At 43.1% G+C, this 18,630-nt stretch overlaps 2 protein-coding genes across 10 annotated transcripts in view; both read right to left on the reverse strand.

Annotated features, from left to right (window-relative positions):
- The window catches only part of IL1R2 (interleukin 1 receptor type 2), a 37,829-nt gene extending 37,157 nt beyond the window's left edge, over positions 1–672 (reverse strand). The window contains exon 1 of the mRNA XM_049834570.1: positions 434–672. The gene's annotated coding sequence lies outside the window, so the exon portion shown is untranslated. The remainder of the gene's footprint in view (positions 1–433) is intronic.
- Positions 673–1,454: 782 nt separating this feature from the next.
- MAP4K4 (mitogen-activated protein kinase kinase kinase kinase 4) overlaps positions 1,455–18,630 on the reverse strand; it is a 170,408-nt gene continuing 153,232 nt past the window's right edge. For all 9 annotated transcript variants that reach the window (XM_049834558.1, XM_049834553.1, XM_049834556.1 and 6 more), the window contains 7 exons: positions 17,737–17,880; positions 12,592–12,726; positions 9,494–9,594; positions 8,605–8,754; positions 7,629–7,788; positions 5,479–5,618; positions 1,455–4,726 (listed from right to left, as the gene is read on the reverse strand). In XM_049834558.1, the coding sequence (XP_049690515.1) occupies positions 4,643–4,726; positions 5,479–5,618; positions 7,629–7,788; positions 8,605–8,754; positions 9,494–9,594; positions 12,592–12,726; positions 17,737–17,880 (914 nt within the window). In that variant the 3' untranslated portion in view covers positions 1,455–4,642. The remainder of the gene's footprint in view (positions 4,727–5,478; positions 5,619–7,628; positions 7,789–8,604; positions 8,755–9,493; positions 9,595–12,591; positions 12,727–17,736; positions 17,881–18,630) is intronic.

The raw sequence follows: 18,630 nt of genomic DNA on the forward strand, positions 1-18,630 counted from the left end.
ATCTCATGGGTAAATGTTCTGCACTTTTCATTACTAATGTTTTAACTTGCATATTTAAAAGCCTTGTAAAAAAATTGTTTCAAATGCTCCTTTCGCTGTTTGATCATTTCTTTCTCTGCAGTTGTTAAATTTCAAAGACACATGTTCTTTTGCTGCACTATTTGCCCTCCTCTGTCCTGTGTACATCCCTCCTCCCCTCACAAGGTACAGATTTGGGCCTCTCTCGCCACTGCTACCTTACCCAAGTCCCACAGAGGAATGAGATCCACTGCTCAGTTTCCAATGGTCTCAGTTTTTTTATTTCTTTCTTCCTGTAAATCACTGCAATTGTGCCTTTCTTCACAGGAGCGTGATGGTTTTGTGTGTTCTCTATTGCCTCTGCCAGCACCCACTGTGAAGCTCACACCTGGGGTTGCTCCTTTCGGTTACTTACCACATACTGTAATGAGCAACAGCTCCTACCCGTCTTCGCGACTAGCAAAGATGCTCGACTGTGCTTGGTGTGTTTAACTGAGGAAAGTCTTCAACAGGTCAAGAACAACTGAAGAAAACCAGCAGCTCTGGAGCAGCAACTGGAGTGGAGCCGACAGGAGCCTGGCCAGCAGTTGGCCGGTCCTGCCAGTTTTTTAAGCTCAGTCATCAGTATCTACACTTGGAGAAACGGAAAAGCTGTGGGGCTCGAGGATTTCAGATACCTTTGTCCGTAGGAAGCAAGCGAAACCCTGAAACATTTTTCAACTTACACCACATCCCATGCCTTCTGCAGATAAGAGCGCACGGAAAGGCAGGAGCCCGGAACGCAGACTTCCTCCTCCTCCTCCTCTCGCAGAGACCAGCCTAGTCGGAAGCAAACATCTACTGCTTATCTCCACTTCACAAAACAAGACACAGCCCGTGGTGGAAAAACATGGGCAAAGGCCAACAAGAACCCTGGGGGCACAAACAGTGGCTTTGCATCAAACCTGCTCAGTACTCACGGCTTATGACTCGGAAAGCCTGAGTTTTTTGGAGCTGTGCTTTTATGTCGTGTGAGAATCTGGCTCGAGACTCCTGTTCATCGCACTCTCTCGGCAAGAAGTAATGCCAGCTCGCAAAAATCACATGCCTGAAAGCAGTGTGGCGGGAGGGCACGTTCGCAACGCACCCAGGCTCTCCTTTGTGCAACTTCTTCTTTCCAAATGACCCGGCGCTCACTAACGTTTCTGAGCTTTTTGCTTTTTTTCTTCAAGAGGGAAACTGTAATTCTCAAAAGAGCAACTGCACCAGGAGAAAGGGCTTTAAGGAAAAAAAAAGAGCATCAACAAAAAAGCCCTCAAAAGCCCGCATTTATTGTCAAAATCTCTAAAATGATGAGATTTGACAATAAGGCTTTTGTTCTTACGATACATGCAACTAGGCAACATGCAGCTTGATTTCTGCAGCCAGCAGATATTCAAAATACTTTCCACATACAATAGGTGTCAATTTGACTTTATTTAAGGAAAAACGGGGAAAAAACAGTAATTTCCATAATACACAGAAGACAAGTTAGATAGCACTGCAAAAAAAAGGCTGAGTGTTTTACTTGTCACCAGTCTGCTTTGCAGCTCTACGATTAGTAATTTTAATGCAGTTTGTCATTTTGTATTATTGTTTAGCATCTTTATAATCAGCAGAGTTTGGGGTTATAAATCACAAAAAGTGTACTACTACTACTATGAAAAACTAAAAAACCCACAAAAATCACTTTCAAATAAACCATAAATATGTGATGCACATTAGTGTAACAAAACCATTTTTGTAAACATTTTCTCCAACATAACATGTGCATAAGATAAAAAATAAAAACACTGCAGTCATACAAGTTAGGGTTACTTTGACTTAAAGATACAGAAAATTATTACTTATTAAAGCTTAAAACTAAACCTAGGAGCTTTTCTTTTCTTCTTTGCTTACAAAAGCACTGTTTGAAGAGTTCGATGTTGGTATACGTAGTGGTTTTGTAATACTGTTTTTGCCTTGCCGTGTTGGCACTTCTGTGGAGGCAGAAGCCGCCAGGCGGGCAGCCCCACCGAAGGAAGGAGATTCCCCCCCCCCGGAGCCTCAAAACTTCAACAGCACATATCCGTGACCTGGGCATCCCTACAGTACTGGAGCATCTTCCTCTAGGTGAATAGCATCAACTTTCAAGGACTAGATTAATTTTTGACCACATAGCGCTGGAAGATTTAAATCACGCAGACTGACATTCGATCGAATCAGCTTCGGCAAACTACACTACAGGGCAGCTGTGTGATTACACCCACGTCTACCATCACGTTGTGTTTCCGAGTCCCCTTTAGTTCATTATAGTACAAAAGGTCGATCATTCTTCTGGCTGACCACACCGGGCCTGAAAAGAACACATCCTTCACCTTCAACGCTATCCAAAAGTCATACAATTAAAAAAAAATAGTTCTAGGTACTCCTCCGCCAGCAAATGTAAGGCTTTCTTGAGTTTTGATTCTTTTGAGGGGGGTGTGGGGTGTGTGTGCACACACGTGTGCTGGCGGTACGCATTTACCGCTCGCTTTTCAACCGTCTACGATGTTCGAAGGAGAGTCTTCAGCAGCAACGCTGATTGGGGTTGAAGGATTTACAGCAGTCAGATTTGACACCAAAAGAAGGGTCTGTCGAGTCTGAGCTTTGCACGCTCGGTGCTCTTGGCTCTTAATTGATTGTGTGACCAGTCACTCGAGCCATCGGCTTGACTGAATTGAAGAATACGTGTTTAAAAAGCCCTACCTGTCATGCCATGAAGGAAAGTTAACCACAGCAGAAGACAAAGCCCATGAAACACTGGGAGCCTGTTCACTGAATGAACAGCTTAAGGCAGCTGTCAACAAAGTACCCCACCATAGGAATAAAAAAAAAAAACAAACCAAAACAACCAACCAAAAAAAGAAGTGAAAACAAAAAGGATGAAACAAATGGCTGAATTGTGACACTGTGCATTATTACAACACCAACAGATTATTATACACTCAAGGTTTCTCAAGTAATGAACATGTAGCCATTAAACAAATTATTACTCTCAAGACATTTATTACAAATGTCAGAACTTATTCATAAAATAAAACTGACTTTAAAAAAAAAAAAAAAAAAAAAAAGAAAGAAAAAAAGCCAGAGCTGGGATCTTACATCTAAACACAGGTATACGCTGTTTTTATGAATAAGCAGTATTAACTACATTCTTAAAAGAGTTTTAGTGCATTGCATTCTTAAAAAAGAAAAACATCACCGCCCCAAAATGTTTCCTACAACATTTAACAGTTTATAGAACTAGCCTAGTTATTTTTACCTGCCTGTTACTAAGCCCACATGTTAGAAGAGTGAAACCTCTGGGTTTAGGCTAAATTCAGACTTCTATTCAGGATGAAACTGGTTTAAAAAAATGCTTGCTTCATCAAATTTTGTAAGCAAATTACATTAATCAGTGTCTCACTGCCATACCGCTACCATTATTGCCCCAACGGACCACTCTCTCCTCCTGCTGAAACTTGCTATGCAATAACAGTCAGAAACCTTTCAATCTGGTAGTTTTGGTATTAAGATTAAATTAGACATTAATGGTTTTCATCTAAAAACGTATAAACTAAACCACCTCTTTTATTTTATGCATTAAAAACAATGAGGTAGGCACAAAAAATAAACATATGTAGTTTGGATTTTATTTCTCCTTTTTTTTTTTTTTTTTTTTTTTTTTTTTTTTTTTTTTTAAGTTCTGCGAGTGCAGACTGTGGTAAAACTGTTGTTGCACTTCTAGGTTTAAACAAAAATTAAACCTTTAACTGAGGCAGTGCTAATACTGTGACATAACCAAGTTCTGGCCTAACACAGAATCATTATAGAAAATGAATTTTTTTTCCTTTTTTCTTTTTTTTTTTAATTTTTTTTTTTCTTTTTATCATCTGCACATGTTTCAGGCAATACCTGGTACACAGAAAATGACTAAAGTTATTGGCCAGGCCAAAATAAAACTGCAGAAACATAAAAACTGAAGAATTCCACCCCAAGCCCCTTCCCACCCTCCCTGTCCCCAAGAAGAAGTTATCCTAGTCACTGTGTCTTTCACATTTTATAAATATTAACTTCTTAAAACCTGCACCTTCCTCTTTGTCCACATATTGTCACATTACAAAAAAGAAATGTCAATTAAATACATTGTTAACATTACTAGACTAGATCTGCCCTCTGTTTCAGCCAGTCTGACTCTCTACACCACTTCTCACCTTCTCTTGCCTGCCTCCTGTCCGCTCAACAGCATGTTCATGGTAAGTCTGGGTTTTTTTTCCTTTTTTCCCCCCTCTGTTTTAACACTAACAAACAGAGTCCTTCAAAGCCTAGGAATCCTGGAGCTGAAGGGAAAAGAAGACCTATAGCTTTCTAGCGTGATCCCAAATCTCAAAGACATTTTAGCACCTGATGGCAATATCTTTACAGCACCAGCTGCGTCGCAGCCTCAGTTGAAAAACAAAAAGAAACCTAACACCAGTGATGCCTGCACACACATTTACACAGAGTGCTGCATTAGTGCAGGTCTGTACTCCAGTTGAAAATAATTCCGAGTTATGAAGATCTCAGACTCTGGATGTCAGCAATTCCTCGCCAAATCCCACCGCTTCTACCAGCTCAGAAGAGAAGTCCTGCCAAGGGTCATGAAATAGACTTGACTGCTTCCACCCGACCGTACGGAGGCAAAGAAAACCTGTGAAGAAGAGAAATTGGTGAATTCCACAGGCAGGACAGCAGTGGCTCTAATTTGCCTTCACTGTCCCCGATATTTACAGCGCAATCGCAGTGCTGAGCTGGGTTGGGATGGAGTTGACGTTCTTCGTCACAGCCTGCGTGGTGCCGCTGAGCTTTGCATTTTTGTCTAAACAGTGTTGTTAACACACCAGTGTTTTGGCTACCGCTAGAACAACGCTTGCACAGCATCAAGGCGCTCTCTCTGGTCCCCTCAGCCCCCAAAGGCCAGTGGGCTGGGGCTGGGAAAGAGACTGGGAGGGGACAATGCTGGGACAGCCGACCCAAACTGACCAAAAGGATGTCCCATAACGTGTAACGTCATGCTCAGCGATAAAAGCTCAGGGGAAGAGAGAGGCCGGGGGACACGTTGTGGTGATGACATTTGTCTTCCCAAGCGTTACGCACGCTGAAGGGCTGCTTCTCGGGAAGCAGCTGGACACCCGCCTGCCGATGGGAGGTTGTGAATGAATTCCTTATCTTGCCTGGCTTGCCTGTGCAGCTTTTGCTGTCCTTATTAAACCTTCTTTATTTTGATCTACGAATCTTTTTGCCTTCCTTCTATTTTCTCCTATCCCAAAGGAGAGGGGAGGGAGCGAGAGGCTGGGTGGGTGTTTGGCTGCTGGTCAGGGTCAACCCAACCCAAGCACCCAGTTCAAGTACATGTTTTTCATCTTGGCCAAGCTGGGGGTGGTGTCAGGGGTGGAATTATACCTTGTCATTGCGTTCACATAAGAACTTGAGTCTTTGTGCCCTTTTGTGCATGAACACACCGTCCAAGTGTCCAGTTTCCACTGATCGTATTTCAATAGCTTTTTCTCCCCAGCCCATAATCTGGTTGGATCGGATGTACGCTTTGGAAAGAAAACACAGCACACAGCCCATTAGGACAGGTAGCGGGCAACATGGAGGAACTGAAAAAGCAGAGGAATATACTGACGCATTCTAGTTAAAAATTACCTGCATGTGTATATTATAACTACACACATGTTCAGAGTGCTATTTCTGTCCTCAGCACCTTCATGATGCCTAAAAATACCTTTTTTTTTCCTTAAATTTCCCCGCGGGTTTTCTGTGTCAGTTATATACTTCTTCCCTGAGCATTCATGTCACAAAGGGAACTTTACAACCTTCAATTAAATGGAAGGAACGTTGAGTTTTTACACAGGCTTTTTCTCCCAAGTTTGGCAAAGAGACGGGCTAATTAGGTGTTGACAAGGAGAAAGCAGAACCCAAGGTTTAAATAGACTAAACCCATCCACTCCAGTACGTCCTCAGCACCAGCTCTGTGTTACTTCCCCTCCTTGAAGGGGTTTGTCAGCAAAATCAGAGAAAGAGGAGAGGAAAAGGGAACACTAGAAAAAAATGAGCTAGCCTCCTTTAATAGGAGTAATACTTAAAAAAAAAAATCTCCTTGAGAAAGCCAATTGGTCTGAAAAGCATTCAGTATATCTCAAAAGGGGTTCATGTTAAGCTCTCCAAGTGGAAATACTATTATTTGTCATACTGCTTTCCTTTGTGCACAAATAAAGCAAAAAATCAAGCATTTTTCCTTAGAGTGTCACTGGGGGAAAACAGATTAGTAGTAGCATGAGGGAAGAAATCTGTTCTTGATAGCAGTAAAAAAATCAAATAAAGGAGAAAGTCGCCAGCATCATGAAAAGGTATATTCAAAAAGCAATTTGATGGATAGTCTTAGGAATGCTGCCAAGAATAACATATGGGAACTTAATGAAGAATAAGCTGTTGCCTCTGATTTGCATGCATACTTAACAGAAAAATAAAAAGAAGAACAATAGCTCTTAGCAAGCAAAATTAAAAAATATTTAATTTTGCAGTACTTCCCTTTTATAGAATTTTTTGTATTAATTTTCAGTGAAATCAGATTATCTACTACAGTATAATGTATACCTATAGCACTGCATATACCATCATGCTGGAAATTTATTTAAGTATGTCACTAGTGGTAACTGGGCCGAACAGCTTCTAAAAATTGTCAGATGAGATGTTCAGATGGTGTCAGCTGCCTCAGTGCCATTTACTTCACAGGCACTCCAGTCCCCAAAGGCTCTGCAATTTGCCAGCTGATCTGCTTGCTTTTAGATCTAGTCAAGAGTTAATCGCCGCAGGAGTGAACATGCTGTGCATGACACTTCTTTAAATTCCTCCTCCATTATTGTTCACGTTACTCGAACAGCTATCAGCAGTCATCTCCCAATCCATGCATCCATTCCAAAGCACGTAAAATACAATGTGCCTGCCCAACAAAAGGAAGGTGTGACCGCAGCCCACGCTACGCTCAGCACTGAAATACGGCAGCACAGGCAGTAAGAGCGACCTTGGTGCGTACTTGTGCCCGTAAGAAATCTGCGCCCACTTTACTGCACTCGTTGCTCCCACTCTCAAAACTACCTTATTTTGAGCTGGAGAGATGTGGGAGAGTTATGATGCTAGGATAGATGAGCAATCTGCAGGTGAATTAAACACATCAAATCAGATATACTGACTGTTATCTAAAAAGAATTACCCATAATATCTTACCTATCTGCTACCTTACATGTCTTTATACTGAAAGGTTTCCACAACTTTGTGGCTGTCTAGCAAAATTCTGCAGCAGCCTACAGAGGCCCTGGTGAGTTTTTTATTCCTGAACTCCACCAACTTGTTTGGGTTTTGTTCTTAAAAACTCAGCACAAAACAGATCCGCATGATCACTCTCCACTTTGCGCAGCTGTTTTCCAGGAATACCACAACATTGCTGCTTCTGAATCTGAAGTCGAACCTGACGCACCTTCCTTCTGCCCACGTGCACACACTCACGCTCCCTAACGGCACGTTGTGCGTGATTCGCCAGAGGCACTCACCAACTGAAGTTGGCATTTCTCCCCACTGAAGAACCACATCCTTGGTTATCCTTCCGTACGTGTTGACATAAACTCCTTCATCCTCATAGCAGACCAGTAGCTCCATCCCATCCGTGTTTGGGAGAATGATGATTGCGTGAGGTTGGATGCTGCTCTGGATCTACAGAGACAGAAGAGAAGAGGAAGCCTTTGGTTTTAATGCCGCAGAGCCTGCGCTGGGAGAAAGGGGCTGGGTGATTTTTGATTTTGGCTGACAGCAGATCGGGGATTTACTCGCTTTAGAAGTGCTAGCTCTGCTCCCCCCACAGCTAGCCACCCTACACAGTGACAACAAAGACCTGTAAACCCCTGGGGCACAAATCCTCTCATCTCAAGGCAGGCATCTAAAACCAGGAAGGATTAACTTCTCTGTAAGAGTGCCCATTTCTTGCCATAGGCGGAAAGGGAGCCTGGGGCAAGCAGCCCAGATGCAGACCTCAGACCCCTGCACTCTAGTGAATAGTGCTTGGGGAGGTACATCACACGCTGCAGGCCCATCCGACAGCTCTGGGTACAATAAACAAGAGGAAACCTTGGTAGCTAAAGCCACCTGGCCTTTGCCAACCCTGTTGAATCTCATCAGTGGGCTGCCGTGCCATTGGCACCGCCACCTTCCCTGCAACCTCTCCCGCGCGTTTGCAACGCGCTCGGCCGTTTAGCTGCTACCCCTGAAACCGTCACGTTGGCCCACGTCAGATCTGAGTGGGCAGCTCCCAACCACGGAGACACACTGACCACCAGGAGAAGACAGAGGGTGAGGCACAAGCCCCTAAGCACGGGTGGCCGCATCTGCTCGGACGTCTCCACCCGATTTACCGCTGCCAGCATCTGGCAGTGATCCATAGGGACAGCCTGGCGTGACGGTCATCTGAGGAAAGGAAGGGGCAGGGGCAACCAGAAAGAAAGAAAAAAACCCGACCCCGGCAGCAGCTCTTACATGTGTTGGTAGATAAATATCATAGACCGATCCTGAATCCACATCAACGGCATGGAAGCCAGCGCAGGAGCCATAGATGACTTTTAGTCTCTGACCCTCTTCTACGGTTAGATCCACCAGCAATGGCTTATGTACCAATTCTCCAAACGACTGTGAGACAACCATCAGTGAGATTTACTTTTCTGCTTAGAACCAGTGGGTTTTATAAAAACATGCTCTAATGCACATATTATGGGTTTATTCCTCCCATGTCCCACCAGCCCCGTTAGGCTAACACATCACTCACGGACAGGGACAGATTAGATTACTCTGCAATCTGTTGCATTTCCATCACATAATATTGTAAGCTGTTTTCTGTGGGGTTTACTTTAGTTGGTCAGTTAGTTTTTTATTAAGAATTGTTTTCCCCGAAGTTCACGGCAATTTGACACTCCCATAGTGTTTACTTCAATCTGCACAACCGACAGTAACTGATTTGTCTGTAAATCAGTCTGGTAATTATACCAAGCCAGCTAACTTCATTCTTGCAGCGTTCAAAAAAAATAACAATGCTGAGTATCGCTTAATGACTTCTTCTGCTCAGATTAAGATGTTTAGACTCAGTTCACTTCTCTCTGCCTCATGTTTTATTTATAGAGAGATGAAACAAACAGTTGTGATGTTGTGTCATTTTGATTATTAGTTTATGCTCAGTTATAATTTAGAATTTTAAGCGTACTCCCTCTTAGAACTAAAAAACCTCATAAATGAAAATAAAATACGAAGTTTGTGGGAGATTTACCAAAGAACTTCTAATATGACCATGATAAAATGTCAGAACATTTTTGTAAAAGGGGTAACTGCAAGTGTCTATGAGAAAATCCTACATAGAGCTGAAATATACTGTTACCTTAAAGGCCATAAATTTATGGTATGGCTTTGGTGCCCATGCATAGACTTCCACAGAACTCTTCAATGCAATTACCAAGAACTTGATTCTTTCATATTTTACTGAAATTAAACAAAACAAAAAAGAATTCAGCAGTAATTCCAAAGTCATTCCAGTTACTTCAGGAAAGCAGAAAATGACAATATTTCTCCATACTTACATACATGTGGAGGTTTTTAGTAACACTGCATTTTAGGATTGCTAATTCTATGTAGTTAAGTATTTTGACACACTTAGGCCACAAAAATCATTACTCTTATCAGTAACCGAACCTGCCACCATGTTTCGAATTACCTAGTCAGTACACACTTATTTACGCTTATTTTTTTCCACATTAGACAGTGCTTACTCATCAAGACAAGAAAATCGGTTTTCAGACAGGGACATTTCCAATAAAAGAAGGCTATGACTGTGGCAGAACGTGTTGGCAGTTCCAGTCAGCACTGGCAGCGGTATTTTGCACTGACGGCAAAATTCCCCAGAGGAAAGGAGGAAAAAAAAAGGAACTAAAATAAAAAGTTAAGAAACAAGTCCATTTCAAAAGCAAAAGGCAAGTTTGATAGCAGAGCCATTTTCCTTTGTCCCTAAAGTCTGAGACAACTCACTTGCAAAAAAAAAAAGTCCACAGAATTTATCAGAAATAAAGTGTCGTTACATAGCTGATCCACAGATGCTCGAATATATCTCCGTTGCCATATTCAAACAGCTGAGTAAATGAACCATCAGAAAAAGCTCTGTTCACTACTGCTGTTCTCAGGAGAGGACTGATGAAGACTAGGAATGGCCATTCCAGAAGTGTTGCTGGATCTGCAGTTCCAGCTGCCATCTGGATTTGGGAAGGAACAGATCATGGGGACTTCGAAACATTGAGGTTTGTTAAACCTGTCTCCAGCACTCTTTTTAGGGGGAGAAAAAAAAAATTAACATTATTTAGATGACACTGAGAAACTTCTGGAGGTTTCTGCAACCTCTTCACCCCAATTTTTAGGGGAATATGACACTTTTCCAAAACAATGAGTAATTGCATGCACGTTCACCTTCTGCCATTACATCTCCCAACCAAAACTGATTTTGAAACATGGCAGGAGTGAAAATCTCAGACATGTGAGAAGAACACTTCTTTAATAATTTTTTTCATTTTTTAAGGTCTATTATTTTAAGACCTATTTTAAGGTCTTTTAGATATCTTACTATTGTACAAGCCTGCAGTTGTTGTCTCTTGGTAGGCAACAGGGAGACAAAGCTAGTACTTGCTCTCTTTTTACTCTGCAGGAAAGCAAGACTAATGAACTATAAAAGTTAAAGGACTTGACACTTTTTCAATAGAAAAAAAAATTTAAAAAAATCCCTCAACCTCCACAGCTGTACTGACTAAAAAACAGAGCTTTTGTTCAGTCTTGTCTAGCTTACAAGACTTCTTGGAATTTTTTCCTGGGGAAGAGGGGGGTGTTAAACAAAACCACCTTATCTGTGAAAGGGGACTTTGATAATCCTCATTCTTTGCTCTGGGTGCTATCTGGGAACTCACCCAAATCTTAAGTTTCAAAAGAGCAATTTATCATTTAGAGAAGCCAAAAGTTGCCTGAAGCAACCGAGATCCATAAATATACCACTTCACCCTGACGTCCCAGACCCCTGTTGCATCAAAGAGACAAGGAAGCAAATCAGTGCCAGCTGCCTCGATGGCAGCCCCCAGACCGTGAGCCCAACTATTGGCAGAGCTCATCCTTGGGAACTGAAGCGCAGCTGTCAAAGCGGCCTCTCGCTACCTGAAGAAGTCTACAGTACATCCATGGTTCAGAGGGAAGTTCAGTGCCAGGCTGCAGCCCAGGGTAACAAACCCCTCTTCATCTGGAAGAGAATGCTCTTTGTTTGGGATGCTTCCCTGCTGGAAAGGCTCCTTTGAATAGCTGTTAATGTATTGTTAACAGGCCACTTCATTATGCTGCTGACACCCTGGGGTATGATACCAGAGAAGTACATTATTAATTGTTTTCGGGGTCAAGCTCCTGGTTCAGCAGTCACTTACTGCCCTCGTTATTGATTACGCCCCACCAGCAGGTTTTTCCGAGAGCGCACGCATGACAGGAGGAGACCGAGCTCAGGCTGATTGCTGCTGCTCCACACTGACTGACACAGCTGGAAAGGAACTGAGCTGGCTCTTAGGAGAAAACCAAATCAAAGGCAACATCCAGTGCCCATTAAGATGCATCATGAAACCGAAGCAGGAGAAAGAGCTCTTGGTTCATATCCCCATCTGCAGGGCAGCAGGCTCACTGCATACTCTGCTGACTGAATGCTACACGTCTTTCACTAGTTTTGGTGGAAGTTTCTACAGCCAAATCCATTTAAATTACTTAATACCACTCAAAAGGCACCTGCCTAGTGAAAACACACTTCATCCCGTAACTGTACTGCAGTTGATCTGAGACGGCATTAAGAAATTTCGTGAGCTAAGGGGAATCAATGAATCATCTTGAAGTTAAACATATGCTTCTGTTCCTAGATGCCTCCCCAAAGCTCGTGCACTAGCTGCACTTGCTTTCTTCTCCCACTCTTTTTTTTTTCCCCTTTTCTTTTTTTTCCCCCAGTCTTTAAAATCTACATTAAAGAGAGAGGTTTTTTTCACTCCGTTCCAGCATGTAATTTCATCATGGTAAAAGATTAGGGAAACCTGCTGGTGAAGAGAACAGCTGCTGGTTGACAAGAGTCCTTCTGTTACCTAATGGGTCTAACAGAGGTGGGGAAACGTTACCAGCCCTAACTGGCCTTATTAGCACTCTCCCGGTAGTTGCATCCACTACGGGAAGGAGACAGATGGGGGTTTGTGCCCACTCCAGTTCACAGCCCAGCATCCCACCGCAAAACCTCTCTCATATTCAGTTTAACCCAGCAACTTGCCACCCATTCTGGTCCTTTGCCGGAAAAGTTCACCCCGAGGGACAGGGAAGACAGCTAGAAATAAACCCAAACCTTAAACCCAGCAGCTACACGCACTGCAGTTCCCTTTCTGAGCCAGCTTTTACCCTGATGATTTGATAATCACATTTGCTACTCACCAACTTTATAGTGCACACAGCCTTCCAAGTCGCCCACCGTTGTCCAGCCCTGTTTCTTTTCTACTTCAGGGTCATTGTGAAGGATTTTATTTCTTAACCAGGACAAATAGTAAACTCGCAACTTGTTCTTCTTACCTGGCCACAAAATGAAAAAGTTTGGTTTATCTCCATAGGAAGATAAGTGCAAAAAACCCTGCCCAAGCAAACAGAAAGCCCTGCAGAGCAAACCAAAATAACAATGAAGGAGAAGCTACGCAACCACAGAAGTCTCCCTCAGTTTTTACGTCCACAACAGCTTTACTCCAGACTCCACCCAAACACACGCTTTCCCGATAGTCAATGACAGACACATATGGTAATACCACATGAACATAAAATGACAAACTCATGGGAACAGCTCTTCAGTTGTCTGATTCTTAGGATGCAAACAACTTTTATTAGAAAAGCCTTTTAGTCCCACAACAAAAGCACCAGAGAGTCATGCACCAAGATAAAAAAAAAAAACATAGCTAAATCAGAATGGCCCTTTTTCGCACAAAACTGTAGGACAGCAGCAGGATGGAATTTGAGGCCCAAAATAATCTATACAGCTATTAGAAGAGAGTAGGACTGGTTTGAAAGGAGGAAGCAAAAGTGAAGAAGAATATGGTGATGAACTGGTTTGAAAGAATATGGTGACGGAATGTATTTTACAAATTCTTCCCAGTTAGTTACCAGGACATTTCCATCCCTTGTATCGTGCTCAGAGACACAAACTGGTCAAGTTTTATTAAGAATGTTCATTATTCCCCTGGTAGAAAAGCACACCAAACAGCAGCACTAAACAATTTCATTACCGAACCACTTTACACCAGTTCTGTTGTAAGGAAAAATGTACAATACCTGAAATTACAGTGAGAGAATTGCACACAGCCCATGCAAACTTCATCCGCTTGCTAAAAGCTGACGACTGCTTTGTCAGCAGCCCTTCCCTTGTGCTGCAAGGGGTGTAATACTTATCAGCCTGCACACAGAAACTGCAAGAGGTGTTTCTTCTCCACAGGTGAGAGAATCTACTTGCCCAGGCTGCCCTATCTTCAGCTGACAACGCATCTGCCAGTCATCAAAATACAGCTCAGACTCTTAACTCTCATTTCGAGAAGGCCTCTTTGAATGCAAGAGCAAGGTTCATGATAAACTTTATCGGTGATTCTTCAACAACTAACGGCCTACAAAGCATTTGCTGAACTAGCGAGAAGGTGGCCCTAAATGCATATACTCAAAGCTTGCATCCTCCTTCCTCCAGCTGCTTTGCTGCCCAAAGCCGTTACAGTCCCACAGATGAAGCTGGAAGCGAGGAAGAGATGATCCCTGCTTCGACTAGGACCCATTTAATAAGGCTCCACCAGGTCTCTGCGCAAGGAAAGGAAAGAGGAGATGCTCTCAGGGATGCAACTTGTCAGTGGAGTAGCTCCATGCTAGTGCTTCATGATCCCGATGGCAGGGCATCCCCTAACAGAGCCGGGCTCCTCGGGAAAAGCAGCCGCAGGGGTTGGGGAAGCGCGTGGGGAAGCACAGCTGGCAAACGGGCTGCTCCGTGGGCTCCAGCACCACAAGCCGTTCCGTTACGAAGATGCACAGTTTAAAAGATCCTTTTATGATTTCCTTGGATGGGGAAGGGCAGGAGGAAAAGAGGAGGCAGTTTCACAGTCAAAACTCTGTTCACTGAGCTTCAATTTAAAGCGGAATTGGAGACCTGTTTTCAAATACTAGACCTGGTATTTAATTTTAAAAGCCCCTCTGCTCAGATGGCACGAAATGAAGTGTGAAGTAACATTGCGCTGTCCTTTGTTTATCCCCACTACAAATGTGACAGCAGATTTGGCAGTAAATGAGCATCTGGATTTACTGCCTCACTTCATATTTATTAAGCCATGTTTCATAAAGGGATAAAGCCCCATCACTCCCAAAGTTTTCTAAAGATTTGGAAAAGGGACTAGAGCAGGAAAAAATATTCCCAGAAGTCCCACATCTGACCAAGGAAAGATCCTCCCAAGAAAATACTGCAAACAATAGCCACAAGGGCCCTTTTAGAAACACTGAAAAATAGGGAACATCGTCCAGACCAGAAGGCACTGCAGTTCTGGGCAACAAGAGTACAGAGGGCTCGAGGTCAGTACAATGCACCGAATGTTATTAAAACCATCACAAGTCCCTGTTCACCAGGAGACAAATTCTCTCTCAGATATTTCCACGGCTTTAGCCTCCCCAGTAGCTTAGTCAAATTTGAAGACTTAGAACAAACAGCACACATGGGAACTTCCCAGCACATGGCTAATTTTTTTTTTTTTTTTGGTTCACATGATGCACACCAGGGTACTTCTCTCCAACCAGAAACATTTTTCAAAACAACAACAGAGAAATATCTCAAGTCCGTTCCCATTGTGTTTTAGTGTCTAGACCACAAGGAAAGTCACAAGACAGGAAATTCCTCTGCCTTTCAGCAGCCTGACGTGAACAGGACTGGTTAGTTATATAAACGTGGCTATGCATATATTTCAACAAGTTATGCTGCTCTTAATGTTCATATTGGGAGTGCATCCTTCTGCTTGCAAATCTCTACCAGTCAGTTTAAACAGGTCTCAAAAATCTGGTCTCTTTTTTTTTTTTTTCTTTCTTTGTCTAATTGTTATGGTCACGAAATAAGAAAGAAATAAGAAAGAAAACTCTGCTCCAGCCATCAAACTGATCAGCCAGTGACTTGTATGAGAACTCCCGGCTCCGATTCTCCCACAGACATCGTTTCAAATGCAAAGTCCCGTTTCCTACATAGAGTTTTTGGGTTTACTGTTGCTGTGGTTTTTAATTATTAAGCAGGCAGATTCCAACCAATTCTTCTGCTCTGTCATCCCTTCCTACCTTCCCGAGTGCCACCATCAGCAAAGTTGGGCTGGCAAAACCCTTGGGGAGCCACAAGCAGAGCATGTTCTGTATGCAAGTCGCTGCTCTCTCCTCCAGCATTTTTCTGACTCTCAGCACCATATTACCTTAGCAGTCGAAACTATGTTTTTGCCTCCAAACAGTATGAACTGAAGAACATGATCAACTACTCTGCTTTGACCTGCAAAGCTTTCTTGCACCAGCTGTAGCAGTATCAGTATCTCAGTATCAAAAGCTTTGTTGTCAGAAAGTCTTGTATTGCAGATATAAATTGGGGAAAGAACTGATTTCAGGTTTTCAGACTCGAGAGTGTATATTAAAATCAATATTAGGTGACAATCCCCTCGAAATCCTAATGCACTGCAACTTCACCACACAAACGTGGTGACACCTTTCAAACCTCACCACCGTCGGCACATCGCTTCCTGAAAACGTTGAGAGAACGTTCGGCCAAGTGCGCCGTAGGGAGCTGAACAACGCTCCCAGCGAAGCGGCAGCAGTCCTGGGACAAAGCTCAGAGGCAGCTCCATAACCAATCTGCCAAAACGGACTGTTTGCAGAAACATGACCTCATTTCAGCGTTCCTAGTTTGCCTGGAGAGGTGGAGCAACTCACCGCAAATAAAAAGACACTAAGGGAAGTCCAGCATGACAGTAGCTTAAATTGAGAACTGCGGTGCAGAAGCCAAAAGAGGGACGTAAGGGGGAGCCTGGGCATAACCAGCCAAAGATCTGCTGATTTCTTAAGGGTTAACGTATCATGTCTCCACAGAGGAAGCAATAGTTTTGAAGGAAACAAAGAAAACGGATGTGTCAGGGTACTCCGATCATGACTGACGCAAACGTAAATAAACCTAAAACAATTACATGCAACACTGAATCACAGACACTTGTCGTCTGTGTAGGGTATGCCTCAAACCAACAGATTTTACACAAGCTGGATTATACAATATTTTTGTTTACAAGGTCTACTATAGAATATACCCTATCAAATGGTGCTTTTCAAACAGCTTACATTTTAATGTACAGCATTAGACATCAAAAGGATGCAGCAGGTTGTGTTTTTTTTAAACCCGCTTTGATTCATCGTTTCTTTTTAAAGATTTCACAGCATAGCTGTAGCTGAGGACACAGCAAGCGACAAGCCAATAAAATACGGTTGTTCGAGACAGAAACAAAGTCCCGTGTTGATGACACCAGCATGGGCACAGTTCTTTGGACCTGTAGCAGCATAACACCGCTAATGCATAAAATTGCATTAAATTGTCTAGATGTGTGTCCTTTTGCACAAGTGTTGGGAGAGTCAGAGAGCTCCTCCAGTGGAGTCAGAGGGGTTCTGGAGCCTCAAAAGAAATTTGGGTAGCTCTGAACCACGACACAGGGGCCACTGTGAGAAACCTCATTTAACATCCTCTCCCTGTCGCACATGCGCAGCATAGCAAAGGCTGATTTCACAAAGAAACCAAAACAAAAGGAAGGTAAATGGCTGAATGACACCTGTGAAGAAAGATTAACAGTGCACCACATCAAGTTGCTTAACAGCAGGATAACCTTATGCAATAACTCTCTGGAGCCAAAGAGTCTGGAACCTCAAGCTTCATAAAACACATTTTTCATCAGCGTGCACAAAACAAACACAACAACCACCACCACCCTTCATCTCCCGTTGCTTTGCCATCTGCAGTTGCAGCCAGCGAGAGACAAGGCCAAAAGCTGCACCGATCTGCCTTCTCACCCTGGTAATTTCCACGTCACGTACACACTGCACTCCCCTCTCGCAAACACACACACACACACTCACTGCACGTCCCTCTTCTTTCCCTACTTCGCAACAGCATTTCCCATTCTACAGATTTGAACACGCGAGATGTCTTTAAAACCAAGTAGCAAATCGTGTTTTGGTTAGAAAGACGCCAGCTTGAAAGTAATCACGACAGAGGGAAAGAGTGCCATTTTTACAAACTTCACAAAGCATTGACTTACGCATGCAGCATTTTTAAAGGCCACCCCACAGGAGGAAGGACAGGGAGCAAGTAGGCACAGGGCGTTGTGTGGAAAATGATTCACTTGCAGAAACAAACTGTAGACTCAGAGAGGTGAAATGATGGAAAACCCACTGACTTCAGTCACGTCAGGACTTCCCCCTCAACACACAGGCTGCCAAGAAAAGCTTTCAGCCATGCCATGCCAGATGGGGGAAAAAATCATGTTGAACAGTTAACTTTACCAGAAATTGTCACCAAGACATTCAGCCCTTCAAGTACATCCATTTGCTGGAATCGTCTTCGATTGATGAGCGGATAAACCTTCCCCTGACCACTTCTGTCTAGCAGCATCAGACCACTTTCAGTGCCCACTAACAAGTTCACTCCTAGAAGAAACAAAACCGAAGATCCAAGTTAGTACGCAGGTTTCCCACATATTCCGATCAACTGATGCTTGATATAGCAACTGTCTTGTTTCAAGCAGGTCTAACCACTGCTGGTTGGGTCTCAGCTGCCTGCAGCCTAAAAGATCTCATGGTGTAGAGGCTCTCTACCTGCCCACGGTGACTACTGACACCAAATTGCAGCATTCAAGAGGGTGAAAAACTGGTAGACCACGGAAAGCTTTCTAGAGCACCATTTCCCAAACAAAAAGGCACCCTCGTGTTGGAGAAGGGGTGAGGCACTAAGTGGTACCCAAGCTTATGTTATTCTGAAAATGTATTAGCTCTTGGGAGGGGGGTTGGTAAGAGGATGCTTTTGACAAGGACATTGCAAAAAAGCAGTGGTAAGGGCTTGGTCCCCACTGGAAGAAAGAGATTGTGGTGCAGCTCTCTTGTAAAAGGATAGGCACAGGGCTGGTTCTCAGCTACCCAACAGCCTTTTCCATCTGAATGTTAAAACTAGAGGAATTATAGTAATTTTGTGTTTCCACAGACTTCTCCTAAAGATCAAGCAAATACAGATGAGAAAAGTCAGTAGGCCAGTTTCTTCATGCAAAAGTCCAAACATCCGCTGGCACACTTTCCAAGAGTCCACAAAACCTTAGTATTTAAAATCAATTACATTTTTATAGTAATAAATATATGTACATATGTGAGACTAGGTTTTAAAAATCTATTAATATATTATTACTC

The sequence above is a fragment of the Accipiter gentilis genome, chromosome 31 (assembly GCF_929443795.1).
Source record: "Accipiter gentilis chromosome 31, bAccGen1.1, whole genome shotgun sequence".
Classification (NCBI taxonomy): Eukaryota; Metazoa; Chordata; class Aves; order Accipitriformes; family Accipitridae; genus Astur; species Astur gentilis.